Here is a 2,396-nt window from a genome sequence, read left to right on the forward strand (position 1 = left end):
ATCTTGGGCTTAAGCAATTCTCTTGCCTCAGCTGCCCAAGTATCTAGAACTACAGGCACTCGCCACATGCCCAGTTTTTTTTTTGTTGTTCTTGTTGTCGTTGTTGTTTAGTTGCCCTGGCAGGTTCAAGCCCGCCAGCCGTAACCCCTATGTTATAGATGCTGAGCCTGCTAAATTGTTTTTAAACCTAACTATTAATTTATGGACATCTTTCCAAGTCAGTATTTGTAGCTCAATCTTATTTGTTTTAGTGGAAGTTTAGTATTTCATTTTCTGTTCCTTAGTTGACAGGTATTTATAGATTTTTTTCAGGGTTTTTTTGGTATTATAATCATATTAATACAAGAAATAATCTACTGTTTTTTGGCATTTGTATTAGTATTTCAGTAAACTATATTCCTAAAAGTGAATTGCTAGGTCAAAAAAATACATGCATTAAAAACATTTTTTCTTTCTGAGACAGAGTCTTACTATATCACCCAGGCTGGGTTTGACCTCCCAAGCTCAAGGGATTCTCCTACCTTTGCCTCATAAGTAGCTGGGATTACAATGTGAACCACTGCACCTGGGAAAAAATTTAACAGATAACACCAGATTTCCCTCAAAGGGGTTTTTTCTTTACTTTTCTACTATCATTTTCTACAATGATTAACTTTTATAATCAGAGAAGTAAAATATTTCAAAATGAAGGAATAAATGCCGTGAGTTAGTGAAAAAAAGGATATAGTGTAAAAAAGAAATATGATTTAAATATTATCTTCCATGGGTACTATTACTGAGGAATAATTTCTGATATACCATTTAAGTTTTTCATATTAATTCATATTTTTCTTTGTTTTCTTAAAGGAAGCTGTCCCTGTCTACAAACTGCATTGAAAAAATTGCCAACCTGAATGGCTTAAGTAAGTGATCCACGCTAACAGCTGGTTCTTGGATTTTTCTATTTATTAGAATAAACATTCCAGAGACACTGTGTAATTCAGGATGCTAACACCTGTTTTTTGCAGGATTTTTCCTTTTTTTTTTGGACAGAGTCTCACTTTGTCGCCCCCTGGTAGAGTGTGTTGGCGTCATAGCTCACAAAAACCTCCAAGTCTTGGGTTCAAGCAATCCTCTTGCCTCTTTTTTTCTATTTTAGTAGAGACGGGGGTCTCGCTTTTGCTCAGGTTAGTCTCCAACTCGTGAGCTCAAGCAATCCATCCGCCTCAGCCTCCCAGAGTGCTTGGAATGCAGGCGTGAGTCACTGCATCCAGCCAAAAGATGTTTTTAATATTAAATTTATTTTACTTCACTAATCCCTGGTGGAGTAAGGGGGATTATATGTAAATATATGTTTCTATTTTCTAGTCTGAGTTTTCGTAAGAGATTTTTTGGAGGGGGGGGACAGAATCTTACTTTGTCGCCCTGGATAGAGTGCTGTGGCGTCATAGCTCACAGAAATCTCAAGCTCTTGGGCTCTAGCAATCCTCTTTCCTCAGCCTCCCAAGGAACTGGCACTACAAATGCTTGACACAACACCTGGCTATTTTTAGAGACAGGGTCTTGCTCCTGAGCTCAAGCAACCTACCCACCTCAGCCTCCCAGAGTGCTAGGATTATAGGTGTGAGCCACTGTGCCTGGCCCCATTATAAGAGATTTGAAATGTATGTGCTCCCAAACTTAAAGTTAAAATCTTCTTTACTTTTATTTTATCCCTGTAATATTTTACTAGTCAGCAATTTAAGACCACACATTTTAAATAGCTAACCTTTTTTTTTTTTTTTTTTGAGACAGAGTCTCACTATGTTGCCCTTGGGACGAGTGCTATGGCATCACAGCTCACAGCAGCCTCTAACTCTTGGGCTTAAGTGATTCTCTTGCCTCAGCCTCCCAAGTAGCTGGGACTACAAGTGCCCACCACAAGGCCCAGCTATTTTGTTGTTGTTGTTGCAGCTGTAGTTTAGCTGGCCTGGGCCAGGCTCAAGCCTGCCAGCCTGGGTGTATGTGGCCAGCACCCCTCCGCCCTACAGGTGCCACCAATAGCTAACCTTTTTTTTTAACTTAATGTTAGTATGATGTTAAATTATAGTTGCAGTGTTTACCTTAGATAAATCAATGTTAATTCCTCTTGACTACCCATTTTTATTAACACAGCTTTTCTTGCTCATTGTATCATGATGTTTACTATAGAAATTGTATATGTACAATGCCTGTGTTTCAGTGGGGAGGATGGTAGGTTCAAACCTGGATCCAGCCAAACTACAACAAAAAAATAGCCGGGATTTGTGGTGGGCACCTATAGTCCCAGCTACTTTGGAGGCTGAGGCAAGAGAATCACCTAAGCCCAAGAGCTAGAGGTTCCTTTGAGCTGTGATGGTACGGCACTCTACCGAGGGTGACAGTGTGAGACTCTGTCT

At 39.7% G+C, this 2,396-nt stretch overlaps 1 protein-coding gene across 1 annotated transcript in view; it reads left to right on the plus strand.

The window, feature by feature from the left end:
* Positions 1–2,396, plus strand: part of DNAL1 (dynein axonemal light chain 1) — a 35,890-nt gene that overhangs the window by 14,287 nt on the left and 19,207 nt on the right. The window contains exons 4-5 of the mRNA XM_023511484.1: positions 847–906; positions 1,776–1,800. Coding sequence (XP_023367252.1) covers positions 847–906; positions 1,776–1,800 — 85 coding nt within the window. The remainder of the gene's footprint in view (positions 1–846; positions 907–1,775; positions 1,801–2,396) is intronic.

The sequence above is a fragment of the Otolemur garnettii genome, unplaced genomic scaffold (genome assembly GCF_000181295.1).
Source record: "Otolemur garnettii isolate 467f Iridium unplaced genomic scaffold, OtoGar3 scaffold00020, whole genome shotgun sequence".
In the NCBI taxonomy this organism is placed as follows: domain Eukaryota; kingdom Metazoa; phylum Chordata; class Mammalia; order Primates; family Galagidae; genus Otolemur; species Otolemur garnettii.